At 39.6% G+C, this 18,498-nt stretch overlaps 4 protein-coding genes across 4 annotated transcripts; 3 read left to right on the top strand and 1 right to left on the bottom strand.

The window, feature by feature from the left end:
- Positions 1–475: 475 nt before the first annotated feature.
- Positions 476–2,779, top strand: PCOAH_00049930 (Uncharacterized protein; the record flags this gene model as incomplete). The annotated part of the gene is made up of 1 exon (XM_020061775.1): positions 476–2,779. The coding sequence occupies one exon, from the start codon at positions 476–478 to the stop codon at positions 2,777–2,779; it is 2,304 nt and encodes a 767-aa protein (XP_019917366.1).
- Positions 2,780–4,362: 1,583 nt separating this feature from the next.
- Positions 4,363–5,349, bottom strand: PCOAH_00049920 (Uncharacterized protein; the record flags this gene model as incomplete). Its single annotated transcript, XM_020061774.1, has 1 exon — positions 4,363–5,349. One exon carries the CDS (start codon positions 5,347–5,349, stop codon positions 4,363–4,365), a length of 987 nt encoding a protein of 328 aa, XP_019917259.1.
- Positions 5,350–11,541: 6,192 nt separating this feature from the next.
- On the top strand, positions 11,542–12,201 carry PCOAH_00049910 (60S ribosomal protein L10; the record flags this gene model as incomplete). The annotated part of the gene is made up of 1 exon (XM_020061773.1): positions 11,542–12,201. One exon carries the CDS (start codon positions 11,542–11,544, stop codon positions 12,199–12,201), a length of 660 nt encoding a protein of 219 aa, XP_019917199.1.
- Positions 12,202–15,827: 3,626 nt separating this feature from the next.
- Positions 15,828–18,281, top strand: PCOAH_00049900 (Serine/threonine-protein phosphatase; the record flags this gene model as incomplete). The annotated part of the gene is made up of 5 exons (XM_020061772.1): positions 15,828–16,238; positions 16,576–16,899; positions 17,334–17,485; positions 17,651–17,785; positions 17,933–18,281. The coding sequence occupies 5 exons, from the start codon at positions 15,974–15,976 to the stop codon at positions 17,969–17,971; spliced, it is 915 nt and encodes a 304-aa protein (XP_019917467.1).
- Between the last annotated feature and the right edge of the window lie 217 nt (positions 18,282–18,498).

Here is an 18,498-nt window from a genome sequence, read left to right as displayed (position 1 = left end):
TACCTGTTGCTCCACACGAAATGTGAAAACGTTACAGATGACCAAAAAGGAGAAAAAAAAAAAAAAAAAAAAAAAGAACACACAGTAATAGACATACAAAACTGCCTCTCTATATATATTTTTTCTTTTTTCCCACTACAACAGTTACATGTGTTAGTACATTAGTCGCATGTGTCTTCATGTTCTTATTTCAGCGTGTTTACTCTGTGGTTACCTCCTAAGCGTAGGTATTTTTTTTTTCATGTGCACGTCGTTTTGGTAATACATATGCAGATGAAATGAGTTCTCAAGGGGGACGAACCAATCAAGGCGACCTTCAGTACTAACCTTGCGGAGAGTTAAAAGCGGAACTGGTTGGGGATAAAACACGTCAGGGTGTCTGAGGGATCTGTACCCCGCAGTCAATTAGTGATCGCTGACGTGAACGCTATTTGGCCCCCCGAGACGCTTTAAAACACCACCGCCGTGAAGCAAAATGATCGACACCTTCATCTACTGGAACTTTCGGGGGAGTAAAGGGAACGCAAACATTTTAAGGATCTCCCTCCCGTGCAGTTACAACACCATAAAGAAGAAAATCCTAGAGGTGACCAACTTGAACCTACAAAACAGCTTGGATGTCCTCCTTTACCACAACAACAGGGTGTTGAGCGAATATGAAAGTATACAAAATGGAATGCTGGTAGAAATCCAGCGGAGCAATGTAGACGTGGTTAGGGAGTTGCTACAGAAAAGTAATCATGCCTATTTGGAAAGGAACAAAAGTGTGCAGGACAACAGGAGGGGAACTACGCCCCTCCCCGGTGGGAGGCAAAGCGAAGTGCACGATAATAAGGGAAACGGCCCTACTACCGTTGGGAGCGCATACGATAGTGGTGGAATAGGTGGAAGACACCCAGGCGTAGGATCGCACGAGGGTAAACCAAGTAGCCCCGAGATAAGCAGAGCGCCCAAAATGAGCCGAACCGCGAACTACCCATGCAGCAGTAAACAGCCATGGAATGTCTACAACAGAAATAATGTAAGCATAAAGGAAAATAATGAGGATGATGAGGACATGAAGATCCAAGAAGTGATGGAAAAAAATAACCCCTATCATCAACGTTCAGACTTTGCCAAATCTAGAATGTTAAATTATTATAAAAGGGACAGAAATAATAGTGTTTCCCAGTTTTATGTGAATAATAAATTGAAAACAGTAGCATCCCCCTCTTCTGCTTCTGCTTCTTCCATTTCGAAGAATTTAAATGCATACAATTCAGTGTCTTTCGCTTCTAGAGGAGAGCAGCATTTCCAAAACGGAGTGGCAGGGGCATATAGTAAGTATTACAAAATGAGGGGTTCCCCACAGAATAGTGGCTATGCCAATACAATGAGTCATAGCAGTTACACAAACTCGAGAAATCAACAGAAGACAAAACCTGGTTATAACAATGTGAGCAACCAAGACACAAGCACAAAGTACGTTTCGCCCGATTATATCTGCCACATGTGCGGGAAAAAAGGGCATAGCATTAAGAATTGCCCCATGAGCTCTTTTAACAATAACAAAAAGATAAAGGTACCCACAGGAATTCCAACGAACTTTCTCACCAAAATTAAAGCAGAGGACATTAATAAGTATGACCAGATTTATATTCTGAAGGATGGAAGTTATGGGGTGCTGAAAGACGTTGAAGATGTCAGTGGGAGTGCATACCTATATCGCAGTGTTGATGATAAGATTAATATTTACCTGGGTGTAAACAATAAGGATAATAGGAATGCCGACATAGATGGTGATTGGGGTGCAGACGGCAGGGGCAACCCAAGTGCCAACCCTAATGGGAACCTTAGCAGTAGTGCCCATCATACCGGGAATAGCAGTTACCCTAATGAGGGGGAAGACAAAATCTCCAATCTGTATAAATGCCTCTTATGCAAAAAATTGTACTCTTCCCCAACAACTCTACCTTGCTGTGGGGAAACTTACTGTAAAGGTTGCCTGCACAGGTATAACAGAAAAAGGAAAAATGATTATTCATCTTCCCAGTTGTCCTCATCAGGGTACCAAAACAACGGGGATGGTAGATCCCAAATGATGAAGTGTCCCAACTGTCAGAAGCTTATAAATTCAGATGCCTTAATTATTAACACTAATATTAAAAATGTAATTGATACAATTATTAGAAATCAAAAGGTCAGCAATGCGAATAAGGATGAGGAAGAGATCGGGGGTGGGAAGTGGAGAAGGGGTGAAGACGATAGCCATATGAACCACGCAACCAATGGTGGTGCCTCGACCGGCCTAGACAGACAGAACAGAATGGCAGCCGTCACGCCAAATGGGGGAGTACCATTACACATCAGTGCGACGTCCTCGAACGGAGCAGCCAAGATTACGTCAACAATAGGTATGTCTCACATATCAAGCGATAAGAACACAAGCTCATATTACAAAGCAACCAATGGAGTTACCAACAACAGTGAGCGCTCATCGTTCGCTTCTGCCCCCAATGGAAGCTTCCCACCAGGTAGTGACCTTCCTAGCAATAACAGCAGAATAACGGAGGAGCAAAATTCAGTTAACAGTAGCAGCATCTGCAACGAGAATGAAGACGAATTTCAGGACAACAGTTTCAACCCGCTAATAAATTTACCTATCAATCTGCTAGAGATAAAACGCCAACACGATTTTGCTGCAGCGTATATAGCCAAATATAGGATGAGGCGAAAACGAAAGAGGAAAAAAACTATCGACCTCGGAATGCTTCTCATGAGTAAGCGGCGCGTGTGCTAGCCTTCCGGAGAGACGCCGCCAACAGGGCTAACAAAAGCACAGTGGGAAAAAAATGGAGTCTGCATAAGGCATGTCCCTCTATATACGGGTACGCCCCACATGAGAAGACTCCAAGTAGAGGCCACCCCATTTGGCACATTTTTTAATTCCCCTTTGATTTTTACTCCCCTCTCATGTGCTCGTCCATTCCTTCCCAATTTTGATCGTTCACCGATGTATGAGGCATCTCCTCCGGGTGTGCCTCCTTAACCATTTAGTCTTTCCTCCTTGCCCACTTTTTTGCTATGTTGAAAATGTTTCGCTTCGCTTCGTTTCGCTTTGTTTTATTTTGTTTCGTTTCCAACACGTGTCCCATGGCACAGTTTTGCTTTAATTTTCTTTTTCGTTTGCTTAACAAGTTCCGCATTGGCTAGGAAATACTCCTGCTCGTGCGTTGTCCCCAAAGGGGGGAAAAGCATACTTGGCCGACCAACCCCCAATATTAAATAACCAACCGTTCAGGCAATAAACACACAATGAAGACGACAAAAAAAAAAAAAAAAAAAAAAATACATTTGGGGGGCACCATATTAATTTTAACATCGCTACTACTGCGTTTTCTATTTTTGAAAAAAAAAAAAAAAACACTTCATAAAAAAATTGTAATAAAAGTGTATGTTTAACAATTAAAAAAATTGGGTACAAAAATTAGACGCAAAAATTGGGCGTTTTCTTTTTTTGTAGCTTTGTGTAGGCATATACGCACACACGTGGGTGCACCTCTGCTTAATATATACTTTACGTGCGCCCAGTCGTGGCGGCGGAACCGATGTCCTCGAGCTGCCGCAGTTTCTTCGCACAGTGCCTCTTCGTATATTCGGAGAGGCAACTGCGAGCTTACGCCTTCAGTATGCTGATAATAATAAAGTTTGCGAGCTTGTCCAGGGAACGATGAACCTTCGCACATAGGGGAGTCCTCCCCACACATGCACCGTGATGTGTAAAATAATTTTATGCATTTCTGTTCCCTGATCGTTCCAGATACTACACGAATTGCTACTTGTGCGGCGCAAATAAAAAGGCGCAACATGAAAAAAAAAAGAAAAAAGTATCCTGGTGAAATGCATATAATTTTTTTTTTATCTCTCCTTTGGGGCCCTGCAAAGGAAAAAAAATCCCTCCCTCACGTGTGCGTACATCAAAAATGAGAAAAAAATTTATTATGTGCGCAATCTTCCTCTCTACTGGGAAAGTTATTCGTGGCTGACGACTCTACGGGCATATTGGCAGTGGGATTTACCAACACCAGGGGTAAAAATTATAAAAAAAAAAAAAAAAAATTGGCTAACTCTTTTATTATCCATCTTGGCATATAAAAGGGCGAGTGTATTTTTACTGTTATGTTCTTATGGGTAACCAGCACATAAGTTACGAATTGTACCATTAGGGTTACTATATGGAATGAATGTGCGTTCTTTGTGTGCTTCGGGGGGGATGGCATGCTGAGGTATACAACGTGGGGTGAAAGGAGTTACCCCTAGTAGACGATCTCGTGCTGCTATATGTCGGAATTATTCCCCCACCCCATGCACGTGCGCATCAACCTAGTACACGTCTGGGGACAATATGGAAAAAATTCTCTTGTTAGGATTGTTAATGTCGTAAAAGTACTGATGCACCTTGGCTTTTATCTGATTAAGCTCATCGCTTTTTTTTTTAATTTCACATTTTTGGCTCTCCACCAATTTTTGCAATTGTATAATTTTTTGATACTGCGTTTTTACGGCACTTATTAAAACTTTTTTCTCCTTCTGTAAAGTGTCGATATTTATTTTGTATCCATTTTGAACCCTCTCATGATCATCCAGACACATAAAATTGTTTAGTATAAATTCACTTAGCAGAGGAATCATAATTTTTTTCGCTTGATTAATTTCGTTACATGAGCGGATATGCTCTAGGACGTTATCGATGCAGAGTTCGAACTGCTTGGACAGAATTTTTCTGTTTTCTTCTCGTTGGGTTAACGATTCCGTTGTGGAATGGCTTCTAACCATATTGTTGTTATTGGCCTGTCTTTTTACAATGTGGTTATTTTCGCACATGTACTCATATTCTTGGGGGCAGCTTCGCTTGTCGCTGCTTCGTATGTGGTTGTTACTGGTGCAGCCCTGTCTTCTGCTATGGGGGAGGCTGTTATCCGAGCCGCTGTCCGATCCTCTATCCGAGTCGACCCCGGAGCCAATCTTAACAGCGTCCTCACTATTCCTGCAAGTGGCATCCTCTGGAGGTAGTGTCAATGAATCTTCCTCCTGTTTACTCACACCGTCACATGGTCCATGTTTACCGGTACTGCTATTCCCATAGCTGTCTTGAATTTTTATTCTCTTTATGATTTTCTTTATATCCTGGCTATTCAATAACGTGTCGTCGTTAATAAACTGGACGTTTCTCTTTCTGCCATGCTTGAATCCGTATATATCTTTTATAATATGATTTACGTCTACATTAATACTATCACATGTGCCATTGTTGTTTTTCTGATTTTTCATTAAACATCTGTTTTCGACTCCTATGGCGGCCGCTGACATTTTGATCTGCTGACTGTGCTTTGCGTGTGTGTGTGTGTGGAGGTAAAGCGGTTTCCGTAAAGAAAAGAAAGCTAGGCCTTCCTGTCTCACATGTACATATGCTTATGTATATGGTCAAACATATGCTTATGTATATGCGTAAACATATGCCTATACGTATGACTACACATTTAATTACATTTACAGACACGGTAAAAAAAAACAAAACAAAAAAAAAAAAAAAAGCTCTGGAAAAATTCGCTCCGGTCAGAAGCAACGCGTCGAGCGAATTGCAGTTACGTAAAACAAAAGCGATACACAAACAGGCCGATTTGCTGCGATTGCCATGCGCACACTACTTGGACGTATGCGTCATGTGGAGTGCGGGGGCACACAGATGAACAAAAACGGGGACATTTACAGATACGTAAAACATGCACATGTATAAATACATACGTGTGTGTTGTGTGGGGGAAGGAAGGACACAAAAAGGAAACGATAAAAACAAAAGAACAATTCTAGTATTCAAGTACGCAAGGGCGTTGCATAGCGCACATGAAAGTTGCATAAATCGTATGCGCTTCTGGATGTGCGTATAACACCCGGTTTAATGGGTCAGGCATTCATCCTGTTATTATGTATACATATTATGCACGTTTGTGCAAATTGCTTTCTTAACCTGTACAGGCTGGCACATCGGGCGCTGGCTGCCGACACGCTTCGCGCTTTTGCTATGGCGCAATTCAGCTCCTGCACGCAAAGGCATATCCTCAGTGCTGCTCGTTTACAAAAAAAAGGAAAAGCGAGAATCAAGGCATGAAGAGTAACTTCACTCCAAAATGAAATCACCAAACAAATAAAATTCTTGTGACGAAACTGACGAAGAAATTCTGTTACTGTTGAAACGTGCCCAACTCTTCTGGTGTTTTTTTGAAACGTTTAATTATTTTGTAAAAGTACATATATAAATCAGTTTTTTTTCTTCTTCTTCTTCAAATCTGGTTCGGTTAGGCTAACTGTTTCGTGAGTGCTTCGCTCTTTTCGCGTCACTGCGTTTTCTTCGTGTTATTGCATTTAGCGCTTTGCGTTTTTCGCGTTACTGCGTTTGGTTCGCTTCCTCCTCTTCCTCAAATACGATTAACGAATGCCCATACTTTGCAGTTTCATAAATTTACATTTTCGTAAAATGAACTCACGAATAGTTATTGTAAAGCGTCGCGTGTTTGCCTCGCTCAATTTTTTCTTTTTTTAAAAATGGGTACGTATATATGTATTGATATATTTTTTATATATGCGTACAGGTTTATAATTTTTCGTGCGTAAAAAAAAAAAAAAATATTTCATATATATGCCCACATTTATTACTTGTTCACCATCCATGTATATGTACCAAATGAAAAATGAGTTATATCCTGGCGAAGGAATGCAGAATGGGAATCATTCAATATGCATTTACATACGAACCAACAAACTTATTTGGATAAACCCAAAAAAAGGAAAGGAAAAAAAAAACAATCGCAGAAAATTGTATGTTTTTTTCAGCCCTGATTGTGCGTGGAAGGTTGAAGGTGGGGCCAAATGGACCAAAGCTGACCCATCCGCTCGACAAAAAATTAATAGGTTTAAAAAAAAAAAAAAAAGGGCAACTAAATGGGGCAGCTAAGTGAGCGAAAAATAAATTACAAAAAATCATAAAGAAATGAAGAAAGGGACGCACAAGTGGAACGCATAAAAATTGCAATAAAACATGCAAACATTTTGAAAAAGAAAAAAAAAAAAAGCAAATGCGCAAGAGCAAAATTAACTGTACTCCATTGGAGCCCGTACCTTCATCTCACTTTAAAAAAAAGAAAAAGAAAAATACTTCAAAAAGGACTTCCTGTTTCGTTATGTATGCATGTGGGGAGCGTTTGGGTTTGCAAATCTGCAAAGGTACCTATGCTTCATGTCGGTGAAAATATGAAATTCTTGTATATAGGCATGACCTGTTCTCCCATACGTGATTAGCATATGATGTAGGGTTGGTGTCCGAGCAGGGTAAGCATATATATATACATATATGTATACACACAATATTCCATTCGCTGGACTGAGGTAATTCCCCCCCTGCTCAGCAGCATGCACTGTACCAATCGGACGCACGAGTGAAAAAGCTTTCCAAATTGTTTATCCGTGTTAGCATGTACCGCCTACCGATGCTTACGGTGGACAGACAGAAGGATTACACGTCGTTAGCACACGGAAGGAAAAGAGGGTGCATACATCCATATGCAATGTGTAAAGCACCAAATCGATCCTTCCAACGTTTAGCACTTTTGTCTGTCTGTAACACCACCGCTGTGAAAATCCAAACAGGCTGTGTTCACTACGCTTCTAAGAAAGTCCATACAGGAATGTAATAGAGGGTTAAAAATGTTACGTAATGAAAAGACTGCCCTGCTTGAGGGGTTACCAAAATTTTGCCTTAAATCGGAATAAGCGTGTTATTGACCTGCTATCAATGAGGAAAAAAAGGGCGTATCGAAACTTTCGCCGTAAGGGTGGTTCCCGTTTTGTTCGTATAGAGCGCGGAACGAGCCTCGCGTGTGGCAATCGTACTGGATGTGAAGGGTGTTGACACATTTGACCATTGAAATGGGAAAATGAAAAAAAGGAAAAAAAAAAAAAAAAAAAAAAAGTATCCATCCATTGCGCAATCACGATAAGAGCGAAACGAGCATGCGGTAGGGATGAAGTAGTACACCAAGTAACGTGCTGCATGAGTGATTATGCGTGCTCATGTGTATCCTCCGCTGTTAGCATGCGTTTTCCTCATTTTCATTCCTTTAAATAGAGGCAAACTTATAAATGTATGCCATTTCTGCGCAGCAGTCGTGTCTCTTCAAGCGCTGCTTCTCCCCTTTACAAGCGTGTTGCGGAGTATCATTTTAGAAAGAGGGAAAAAGCCTCATCTGTCTGATCCCCTTCCCCTTAATCGTTAAGGGAGTTCACTCACCAATTATAATAACCACGTCGTATGGATTGGACACGTTTGTGCGCTTTCCTCTGCGTGTTTACCTGTCCTCATGCACCAAATAACATGTTTACATATCACCATAATTGGCAGATGTAGAGTAAGAAGGTAGTAACTCTATCCATTCAGCATTTCTGCCTCCAAGTAGAAACCGCCCCCCTTAAGGGGTACCACGATATGAATACCTTATCACAATAAAGTTCGAACCCCTCGGGTCCAGGGCTAAAATTGGCGAGCCAAAACAACTTTGCTGCTCCCTCCAAAATACGTTAGCAAAACAGCTTAGCATAATATGTGAGAAAATATGTTTCTACTTTCGCATAAGAGGAAACACACATAGAGTAAACAGCATCATGTAGATCATTCGCATTTTGTACTTTTCTTTTTTTTCGCGAATTCAGGCTATCTACATTGTTCGTGTAAACATTTTCTGACAAACTCTGAAATAGCTCCATTTGAGGGGTTCACCTTCCCATTCGTACCCTTTATTGGGTCACGATAAGGTTGCTGCCATTCGAAATGGGGAGTTCCCTTTGGGAAGGCAGGAGGTGGGCGTTACTTTATTAACTGTTTAGAAAAGGAACGTTACCTGCACTGCTACGCGCACACACGGCTTAAGTGAGTCGACCAAGTTGCTGAGCAGGCAATTCTCTATGTGAAGCACATACAAGTAAATATAACTGAATAAAAAGACCAACAGAGCTGTGAATTTCTCCTGTGCAGTTTATCCTGCAGGGTCTTATAAAGCGGAATTAGGTCGTTTCTAAGCGGCACAAGCAAGAATAATTGTCCGTCATATATGCATAAATTTGGACACACATATATATACATACATCGCAATCCGTTACTGTGCACCTCTCCGTTTGATCTACCCCATTGGTTCGAACCCTCTAACCTGCGCAGAATTACACAAACGGTCCCTGTAAAGACCGTCATGAAGTTGTTCGTCTATACATCCCACTTGTGAGAATATTGAGACAAAAAGAAAAAGTGCCCTTGCCGAAAAACCAGCACTTTCATTTTTTCTATATTAAAGGTAGGTAACACACTACCGCTGGACGTTACACGGTGCGTGAAATGTGGCCAAGGTATTTTGCTCGTACAACACTACGTGAACAAGTCGTCCAGCTCCCAAAAGAGGAATACCCTTTTCGCCAGAAAGTTGCAAAAGGCTTCAGAGTTTACACGAATTTTGCAACATTTTGCTTAAGTGGTAAATTCAGTTTGCATGTGAAAAAAAAAAAAAAAAAAAAAAAAAAAAAAGGCTACCTCTTAAGCCACCTCACCCCTTATCTCTGTTCTTGTCGAAATGTTAAAAAAGAAAAAAAAGTGTTTATGCTTATGCTGGTGCTTATACATCCCGCCTTGTTATACCCCTCCCAATGTCGCGCGATGTTACTTTTTTTTCCCCTCCAAATGGAATTAATTGTAGAGGCAAAAGTTCATGCGCACAAACCGCCTTCAGGTTGCTACGCCACATATGTTCTAGCAAGGAAGGCAACTTTCTGCGACAACCTTTTGTTGCGTTACCCGTTGTTCGCGTTGTAACAAATCGAGGCAACTTTAAATTGAGAACTTTACGCAGAAATGTATATAATACTACCTGCATATGTTCACTTTACATAACGCAGGAGAACAAAGGAATTGGGGACGAATTGCTTTTTTAAAATTTTCCTTTCTGTGGTAGAAGGAAGTAAGGGGGTCACGTGGTCTTGCGTATCCTATGCACTTTAAGATTGTTCATTCCAAAGAGGTCACAGAAAATCTCCCACATTGTTGTACAACGCGAAAAAGAAAGGGAAAAAAAAAAAAAAAAAAAAAACATAAATTTTGTGGATAATTTTTTTCTTCTTAACCCAACTTGTGCAAAGCAAAAATATACCTTTCATCTCTTCACCTTTGAAGAAACAAATTGGATGAGATAAAATAAGCAGTGCGTAGGGGGGAAAAAAATTGTCAAAAAAAATTGTTGGAACCAGCCCTTTTCCACACTGGTTACTTGCAGGGGGGAAAAAAAAAAGCGTGCTTTACCGATGCGCGCGCATTAGGTCAGGTGTTTTACCCATATAGCGCTCATAACAACAGGGTTTAAAACGGGGAACTTTGCGACAAAAAAAAAAAAAGAGAGGCATTTTTTTCCATCAATATTGTTATGCTCCCATAAAATATATACATAACGCTGTGCATACTTGTATGGAACTGCACGCAGATTACTGGGGTTTGCAGTTTACGCTTGAACCAATTCACCACGTGGTCCCCAAACATATGACCCGATGAAGAAGAATTTTTATTTTCACCTCTAACTTTCTGCGTATTTCGTTCATTTCGTTCCTTTGATTGAGTTTCTTTGGCCTTGTGAATCTTGCCATTTGTTCCCCTCGCGTTCGCACTGCTTGCATTTTTTCTTTCCCGTTTCTTTTTTTACTCTTTGCGTTATTATAATTATTTTTTCTACATTTTTTCCTCTACTTCGTCGTATGTTACAGTATTTTTTTTTTTTTTTTCGTTATTCGATTAACACTTCAGTGATGTAACACTTACATTTCCGTGCGAATATACGAATACATATACATATGAATATAATAAAGTAAACAAAAAAAAAAAAAAAAAAAAGTACGAACAAAACGCGTCAACGAAACGTTCGAACAAATATACAAGCAAACCCAACGGGCGAACAGCATTTTTGTAAATCCCCAACAACTAATTGGCCTAACGGATCTTCCCACTGAAAAACTCGCCAGAGAGCTCTAAGTGTATCGTATCTTCGACAAGGTAATACGAGCGAAAACAAATAAAATCGTTCAATGCTTATTGCTCACGCGCCGTAAGCGTACATATCCATATGTACCTTACTAGCGCAGTATATACATGGAAACCTTCCCCCCCGAACCAAGCGCTTCACTTACGCATAGTGAGTAGGCATTCACTTGGTTGGAAAAAACAAAATATACAGCCACGAGTGTATACTTGCGCAAGTACATACGTGGTAACAGTGAACGTATGGCCTATCGTGCAACTGTTAAGGGGAGGGAAGGTTTTTGATACTGCTCGGGGAGGTTTCCCCACAAGTGCGCGTATCACCAATGCGCTGTAGTTATTACAAACCTAGTCGAATGTAACTAACATTTCTTTACCGAGTTGTCGTCATATATATATATTTTTTTTTTCTTTTTTTTCATGTTAACTTTCCTACCGACCAGATGGGAAGAAGACCAGCGAGATGCTACCGCTACTGCAAAAACAAACCTTACCCCAAGAGCAGATACTGTAGAGGTGTGCCAGATCCCAAGATAAGAATTTACGACATGGGAAGAAAAAAGGCAGACGTGAATGAATTCAGTGGAGTTGTTCACCTGGTGTCATACGAATATGAGCAAATATCCTCAGAGGCATTGGAAGCAGCACGTATTAGTGCAAACAAATATATGATTACGAATTGCGGTAAGGATAACTTTCACTTAAGAGTCCGAGTCCACCCTTTCCATGTGCTGAGGATAAATAAAATGTTGTCGTGCGCAGGTGCTGATAGGCTACAAACAGGTATGAGAGGTGCCTTTGGAAAACCCAACGGTGTTGTTGCAAGAGTTGACATTGGACAAGTTCTTCTCTCCATAAGAACCAAAGAAAATTTTATTGCAAAGGCATGTGAGGCATTGAGAAGAGCCAAATATAAATTCCCGGGTAGACAAAAAGTCTTTGTTAGCAACAAATGGGGATTCACCAAATTTTCCAAAGACGAATATCAGGAATTTAAGAAAAAAGGAAGAATAATATCCGATGGAGTCAGCTGCAAATTTATTAGGGAAAAGGGACCATTAGATAAAATATACAAGGACATAAATACAGTTATTGAGTCCTAATTTCCCCTTTTGTTCTTTTCACTTGTACATATGTTTTTGCATTTTTTCTGAGTGTTTATGCACCCATTTTGCCATGGGGAAAAGGATGTTGCTACTCCCCCAGTGTTGTGACACTGGAGAGTGTAATCACTACCCCATGTGCATATGTACATAAAAGTACATACATCCTTTATTATTCCATTATTACTATAAACCCCTTCCCTTTTTTTTTTTTTTTTTTTTTTTTGCCACCAACTTTTTATGGTCCTTCGCCTTTCTCGCGTCGAACAGCTAATTTAAGTGAAAGATTCATAAAAATGTAACATTTTTGAGAGAACAACCAGGAAAAAAAAATACTTAAATTGTTGCAAAGAATCTGCTCTCGGGGAGGAATATATATGTGCGTACTTCCCCCACGTTGTTGTAAACTGAAACGTGCGTGGTTGTGAAACTTCATTTGGCGCGACGCAGCATGGTGGGATAACGCAGTGGGCATAACGTCGGTTTTGCCATTACGTTACGCCCATAACTCTTTTGGGTAAACGCCCCATTCGGCGAGCTCTCTCATTACGTAACGTGTGGGCAAATATGTGAATATGTACACCTTCCTGTGTGTTCAACCGACGTATCCCCATTCAAACACTTGGTCTCTCCCTCTGTGTTGTCCCTTCCGTTGCACACTTTTCGCGAAATATCCCATCGCATATGTAGGACGCCTGGCACACCACAACGAAACGGGAACAAAACCAAATTGGGCTACTTGAGGGAGCACAATACGCAGCTAAATTTACTTAGTGAAAGGGGGAATACCTCCACACACACATACGTTATAACAGTGCATCATTTTTGTTACATTTTTAGTGTGATCAGCTTATGCCAAGGGATTTTTCGCTACACAATGTTCGTCGCAAAACCTTTTATGAAGTTCTCAATCTCTAAAAGTTATTCACCATGTGAGAAAGTTGCGCATGCATTAAAAAAAAATAGAAAAAAAGCCCTTGCCATTGCGATGTGCATAATGCTGTGCACACGTAGTTTATTTCAACACCCGACGTACTTCATTTTCTCTCAAAATGGAACACCTTGGTTCCTTCCTTTTAGTTACCTATTTGAAAATGCATTTTTTCGTAATAGCAGAAAGGTTAGACCGATTTGGATATTTTAAACCTTCTTTTTCTTTTTTTTGAAAACCGCGATTTGCTTAAAAAGGTGTCCTAAATGGTGGCCAAAAATTGACAAAACGAAGTTCTGATTGTTCTTTACAACAAGCCATTTTTTTTTAAATTCCAAAATGACATGCACAATATTTTTTTTTTTTTTACACGCTCTTAAATACACACATTCGAGTAAACGACGTTCTTAAAAATTAGCATAAAATCAGACTGGCAGTAGGAACACATGATTTGTAAGATGATGTCCTGTGTGTGGCAAAATAAAAATTGCGTGTAAACCAGCGGTAAAGTGTTTCTTCCAGCTTTAGTGGTACACTTGTGGCATGCTGCGCCACGCAGTAATGTACGCAGCAGTACAGAGCAGAACGCACTACTACGCTGTACTACGCTGTACTACGCTGTGTGCCCCTATTTCACAGATGCTACACAAGATTTCATAACACATTGAACGAGGCGATTGTTTCACTTTATGCTGCAAGAAATTGGGTCCCTCTGTTTTTTTCTTATCCCATTTTTGTTTTATTTTATTCTGTGTAACAGTTTCACTCCATGGGGATGTCCCATGTATATGCGCCTGTGTAAAGCCGCTTCCGCATTCACATTATGTTTCACTTTATGTGAGCGTACAAGGGGATGCATACATAACGGGTGGATGCTGCAACTGTACAGATAAAAAAAAACGTAGAAAGGCAAGCAAAAAAATTGCCAACCAAACAAGGACGGCAAAATTGCAAGAAAATACGTATACATATAAAAATACAAAAACATTATACATATATAATATACACTCCTGTAGTTAATTTTAACGCGTCCTTCCCCTTTGCTTGTTTTTTCCACCCTTTTACGTTTCACCTTTTACCTTTTTTCTTCGTATATGTACATGCTTTGACCGAGCAGCCTGTACATTGGCACATTTTACCCGTGGGGATGCAATTCGCTCGTTCACGCCTCCAATGTTCACTTAATCGCAAGCAACAGCACAAACCAACAAACGAATAAACGCACCAACGTATAAACATATAAACGTGGAAACTTACAAATTCACAAACGGATAATGCGCACACGCCTAGCATACGTACGGTATAAGCAAACATACATTCCCTAGGCATGTACCAATATGTGCACATATGATGTTCATATATGTTCACTTTTTTTTTTTTTTTTTTTTTTTTTGACACATAACGTTTAAGCTTTTCATGCAAATTAAAATTTAACATTTTGACATATTTTTTCTTCGTAGGTGCAAATTAACAATCTTTTAAACCATTTAATTTAGAAAAAAAAAAATAATAATACCATAAAAAACAACTGAAATTAAACAAAACATTAAGGAAAAAATTGCGAAGGGTGAAGAAAAATCCATTTGCGAAGAGTAGAGGTTTTTAAAAAGGAAGAAAAAAAAAAAAAAAAAAAAAACACAATAGGGGTACGTATACAATTACATAAATAAGGTTTATTTTACGTAAGAGGAAAAAATAGAATAGGGGAAAAAAGCAAAAGCGAAGGAAAATATATAGAATTAAAAATAAGAATCATAGAAGCTGGGGTGAAAGAAAAAGAGAATGCTCCAAAGGTAAAGCCAAAACGCGATACATTATAAGAAATATTAAATTGTGCAGTCAGAAGGCGTTTACAATTTAAGGCAAGGCGTGGAGGCACAAGGAAATTGAGGAAAAAAGGAAAAAAACGAAGGAAAGGAAGAAACGCAAGAAATAACGAAGAATAGGACGAATAAAAGAGCTAATATAGTGACTCAATAAAAGGAGTCGAACGAGCTATATCAACAAAACGGATACACTCATCAACACTCACGCAAATGTGAAAGAAAAATATGTGCATTGCTGTTTGCGTGGAGTATAAGAGAAAATATGCTTTCAGTAGATTGGGAAGGCTGTGAGAGGGAAGAAGAGCTATTTTTATCGTCGCAACAGCAATCGCAGTAGTAGTCATAGCAGTAATTATAAGACAGTTATCAAAACGTAGTCCTTTTTTCTTTTTTTTTTACCTCATTCTTCCAGGATAACATAAGGGGTAATTTTTTAAAAGTCTTAATAATTAATTCAAAATACTTTGCAGCTTTTCAAAAAATTAAATGCCCCTTCTTATGTACCGAATAATGTAAAGAAGCACATTTTGGATACACTTCCAGGATAATTATAGTTATTCCATTTTGCGAAAGCGTCGCGTAGTATAATACACCCAGCCTTATACACCTATGCGTGTCATATACATGAATGTGCGCCCATGTGTATGCAGTATATGTACGCATTTGTGTAAATGCTTATGAATGCACATGTGTAAGCGCTTATGCACGCGCATATTTACACACGTATCAGCACGCAAATCGGCACGTTTAGCCGCAAGGTAATCCTCACGTTTATTTGCACTTATTTGTTTTTTTTTTTATTTCCCCCCCCCCCATTCACTCCTCTTCCCCTAAAGAAATGCATACATTTTTTGTTCCCACCTCTTCGTACATTTTAACCCCATAATAAAAAGAGAAAAAAAAAAAAAAAAAAAAAAAATACATTCTTCATGATTAACAAAAAATATTGTAAGGAGAAGTGCCAGTTCGTCATTCCCAGGAGATATATTCAATTTTGCTTAAGTAAACATTTATTATGGCATTAGAAATAGATATAGATAATGTAATATCAAAGCTAATAGAAGTTCGAGGCACCAGACCAGGGAAAAATGTTAACTTGACAGAAAATGAGATAAAAATATTATGCCTTTCCAGCAGAGAAATTTTTCTTAACCAACCTATATTACTGGAGCTCGAGGCACCGATAAAAATATGTGGAGACATTCACGGCCAGTTTTATGACTTGCTAAGGCTCTTCGAGTATGGCGGCTTTCCGCCGGATGCCAATTATTTATTTTTGGGTAAGATTTTCTATAGGCCCGTGGAGCTATTGATCAATGGACCGATTGATCAGTGCAGCGGTCGAACTATCGTGCGCATGTGCATAAACGCAATGATGGGGCTTCATTTGCTTATGCCAACGAATATGCACATGGAGAATTGTTGATTGCGCTAGGAGATAATTCCTAACAGTGCCTCACTTGTTACTGTATACACGTTACATTTTTATTTTCCAAGTGGAGAAATTCTCCATAAAGCGCTTTCCCAACGTGTAGCTCATTCGGATGCTTTCACACACACACGTGCGCATATTTGTCTACCCCCATTTGTATATTTTTTGCGCCCTCCATTTTATAGGAGATTACGTGGATAGAGGTAAACAAAGCCTAGAAACCATTTGCTTACTACTAGCGTACAAAATAAAATATCCTGAGAATTTTTTTCTACTAAGGGGAAATCATGAGTGTGCCTCGATAAACAGAATATACGGATTTTACGATGAGTGTAAACGAAGATACAGTGTAAAATTGTGGAAAACATTTATTGATTGCTTCAACTGTCTCCCCGTTGCGGCAATAATTGACGAAAAAATTTTTTGTATGCATGGCGGACTGTCGCCTGAATTAAATAATATGGAACAGATTAGGAAGATAACCAGGCCAACGGATGTTCCCGACAACGGTAAACTTGAGATAGACAAATGGGCCAACTGTTAGGAGCCCACCGAGAGGCTGCAAATGGGAAGTATTGCCACCATGATTGAAAATGCTATCGTAATGGCTAGCTTTTTGCTTTTTTTTTTTTTTTTTTTTTTTTTTTTGCGAGTGTGTGCAATTTTTTAAAAAAGAATATTGGCTGTTCAGAATTTTTTTTCTCTATTTGAGAATAAAGAGCAGGACATTTTGGCTCTTTAAAAACGTGTGCGCGGAGTTGTCTATTTGGGGTCATTCAACGTTGTCTTTGAACGAGGTTGTTCTGGCCCCAAATGAACAACTCCACGCACACGTATGTGTACATGTATATGTGCATGTCCACCGTACATACGTGTGTGTTCTTTTCTCTATACTTGTATTAATATTCTACCATTTCCTTTTTTTTTTTTTTTCCATGTATAGGCCTCCTGTGTGATTTATTATGGTCGGACCCGGAAAAGGAAATAAACGGGTGGGGAGAAAACGACCGAGGAGTTTCGTTCACTTTTGGCCAGGATGTAGTTCACAATTTTTTAAGGAAGCATGAGTTGGACTTGATATGCAGAGCGCATCAGGTAAAGTGAAGTCAGCACAAAGTGGTGTGTATGCTTTGCGTACGCGCCCTTTTGCAGACGTGCGCTATAATTTCTGTTTGCTTGGTGAGCGTGATTTCCCCTCCCAGATGATTCAAGAAACTCACACCCATTTTCCCCGATGTTATCCCTACATTGCCCCTACAGGTGGTGGAAGATGGCTACGAGTTTTTCGCGAAAAGACAGCTAGTTACGCTGTTTTCTGCTCCCAACTATTGCGGAGAATTTGATAATGCCGGTGCCATGATGAGTGTCGACGAGACCTTGATGTGTTCATTTCAAGTAGGAAAAAAATAGAAAAAAAGAGAATCGAAATAACGAGTAAACCGAAGCAGCGTTATTTCCGCTTGCACCTTCACGCGCCCGTTATATGCATACCCCGTCGCACGTGCACATTCCCATACCCGCTCATTTCCTTTTCCTTCGTAGATTTTAAAGCCAGTCGAAAAAAAAAAGGCTGCTAATTGAAGGCAGCAACCCTGGAGCTTTCAGTATTTTAATTGTAAAATATAAACTTATTAATATGCCACATAAAATTTTGATATATATGTTTTAATTTAGTTCACCCAATTTTTTTTTAATTCAAATTTGTTTAAGAGATTGTTTTTGCACACCTGCCCCATGCACGCATGCACTTGTGCAAAAACATTCCCGTCTGCGCTCCAATGCGCAAACGTACAAATAACGCCTATACACAACTTCCAACCTTACAACCTTCCAACGCGTGTATACGCCTATATAATAAGTATATAATTTTTCAAAATTGTTTACCTAGTTTAAATTTTTTCTTTTTTTGAACACCCAAAAAAATTTCTACAAAGATATCCTTCACGCATATCGCTCGTAGATCGTATGGCTCACCTCCCTTAGCCAAGCTTCGCGCAGCAACGCGTATATATCTATATAATACACACATATATACATATATAGGTTTATATATATGTATATATTTATCTGTGTATGCGCGAGCACCAAAGCGTCGGCGGACACAGCAG

The sequence above is a fragment of the Plasmodium coatneyi genome, chromosome 13 (assembly GCF_001680005.1).
Source record: "Plasmodium coatneyi strain Hackeri chromosome 13, complete sequence".
Taxonomy (NCBI): Eukaryota; Apicomplexa; class Aconoidasida; order Haemosporida; family Plasmodiidae; genus Plasmodium; species Plasmodium coatneyi.
Note: the sequence above shows the minus strand (reverse complement) of the source record. Positions and strands in the feature narration are given on the sequence as shown.